This window comes from Berghia stephanieae, chromosome 3 (assembly GCF_034508935.2).
Source record: "Berghia stephanieae isolate SIO BIC M18660-M18661 chromosome 3, UCSD_Bste_1.3, whole genome shotgun sequence".
NCBI classification, from domain to species: domain Eukaryota; kingdom Metazoa; phylum Mollusca; class Gastropoda; order Nudibranchia; family Aeolidiidae; genus Berghia; species Berghia stephanieae.
The window spans coordinates 103,948,334-103,950,833 of record NC_088362.1 but is presented as its reverse complement, the minus strand read 5'-3'; the positions used below and the strand labels follow the sequence as shown (position 1 = coordinate 103,950,833).

The 2,500-nt window shown below is 39.3% G+C and overlaps 1 protein-coding gene across 1 annotated transcript in view; it reads left to right on the top strand.

The window, feature by feature from the left end:
• Positions 1-2,500, top strand: part of LOC144969413 (dynein axonemal heavy chain 10-like) — a 188,689-nt gene that overhangs the window by 43,258 nt on the left and 142,931 nt on the right. The window contains exon 23 of the mRNA XM_078908525.1: positions 1,172-1,332. Within this exon, the coding sequence (XP_078764651.1) occupies positions 1,172-1,332 (161 nt within the window). The remainder of the gene's footprint in view (positions 1-1,171; positions 1,333-2,500) is intronic.

Below are 2,500 nucleotides of genomic sequence, written 5' to 3'. Positions count from 1 at the left end.
CTATGTTTGTGTGTTCTTTCATATTCTGCATTTTTATTCTATATCCATACACTTCCATGCCCTTTACGAAATTTCCTCCTTCGTGCTCACAGATTGAACCGTCCTCTTATCTTTCATTTATATGTTCTTCCTCTCCAACCTCCTCCTTCTATTCCTCGTTCTCTCCACACCCCTATTCCTCCTCCTCCTCCTCCTCTTCTTCTCTTCTTTTCTTTTGCATCTTGTTCTTCTGGTCCTGTTCTTGTACTTATTCTTGTTGTTGTTGTTATTGTTGTTGTTGTTGTTCTTCTTCTTCTTCTTCTTCTTCTTCTTCTTCTTCTTCTTCTTCTTCTTCTTCTACTACTACTACTACTACTACTACTACTACTACTACTACTACTACTACTACTACTACTACTACTACTACTTCTCATTACCTACCTCTCACACTCTCCTTCTTCTTCTTCTCCTTTAGAAAACTGTTATTAAATCTTTAGCACGCTACGCCTAGTAGTTAAGATATGACCCAAAAAGTCTTGGGTTCGAACCCCGCTTCAGGCATTATTGCGTTTTTTTCCTTGGGCAAGATTATTAACCCCAAAATTTGCTCGCTCTGGCCAAAATGGGTGATTCCCTGTTGACACCTGACGTTGTTTGATGGATCATAAATATTTCTTCATGGAATGCCTAGGCGGCAACATCTACCATCATCATCATCATCACCATCATCATCATCATCATCATCATCATCATCATCATCATCATCATCATCATCATCATCATCATCACCATCATCACCATCAATCATTCATGTCAACTCTATCATAATCATCATCCATTCTCACATCTACTTCATCATATCATAGCACATCTAATTCATCCATCATCCATCTTAATATCCCAATATCATAACTTACATATTCCTTCGTGTCAAGTTCAACATTGTACCATCATCATCATCTCCATCATCATCATCATCATCATCATCATCATCATCATCATCATCATCATCATCATCATCATCATCATCATCATCATCATCATCATCATCATCATCATCATCCTCATCACCATCATCACCATCAAAATCAATTCATTGTCAACTTCAGTATCATCACCATTGTCACTCCTACTTCTCTATCAAAGAGCAGAAACTAATTAGCACCCATCCATCTCTTAAATAATACCCCAGATGATAACTGAAAACTTGAAAGATTTCTTGTCGGTGGTCAAGGGTTCCAAACAGTTTGTGTCCATCGAGGCCATTCTTGCCCCACCCGATATCATTCTCAACCCCCAGACAAACGACATCTATAAAATGTTCACAAGTGCTGTCAAAGACTGTATCACAAGGTAATGCTCCATTGCAAACCATATAAAATAATACGCTTCAACAGTCGTAACGTCACTTCCCTCGTAATGACGCATGGTAACCTAGTAACTGGCCCTAAACTATCGGAACAATGGCGGACGCTCTTATGAAATATTCCTCCGAGGAGCATAAAAGCGTATCCAGAGGGGGGAAAAACCCATTATAAATCTAATCATGTTTTGACTTTTACACATTCTGATCACAAGACATATGAACCGTTCTAGCCAGCATGAAGAATAAAAAGGGCCGGTTTTATTTGTTTACAACCACGATGGACGCCGTTGCTGGGCGACGTGACACCAGACTATTGAATCCAGTTGGTGATGGTATATTAGACACTAGATGAGGCCTTTCAAATCCTCCTCGATCAAATACAAAAGAAGAAAGATGACATTTATGTTATGCTTATCCACTTCAGACCGTAGCCATCGTAAATTTATAGCCTGACACTCACCAAAAAAGTGACTTCAAAATACCAGTCTTTTGCCACAAAAGAAAACAAATCGTGAGTTGTATTCAATAGTTCAACCAATGAAATAACTTGTTTCCATGAGCTCTACTAACAACAACTCACTAGACGTTATACAAACCTAAAAAATGACGTCAAACTGCCAGTCCTAGAGGGTTCTTGTGTCAAACTATAATATATTAACGATGGCTACGGTCAGACACCATGCTCGAAGCTTCTAACAATATCTCCTAGTGATGGAACTGATTGCTTTTCACACATAGGACAAGATAGGCAGCTTTTTAGTCGCCAAACAATTAGAATTTGGGGCCTTGATAGTTCAGTTGGTACACTTATGAACCAAAATTGATCCAGGGTGCAGACTAGATTATTTACTAACCCCCCCCCCCCCCTATCCTTCCAGCAGTAATTGTGTAGTTGGGTCTGTTATATCTGGTTGAAAGTACTTTGCGATAGGCTAGCGTCCTATCCAAAGGATTATAAGCAATTGCTATTATCCGTTTCACACTATAGAAACCGGAATAAACTCCCACTCCGTGGGCCTCATGGCTCGGAAGGACTACAATTTGAATTTTTAAAAAACAAACTAAACAACAACGCTCCTATAGATAGTATGCGCTTGGCTAAGAAGCTCAAAAGATTGCCATCCGGAAGTATAACGGACCAACACACAAAACTGT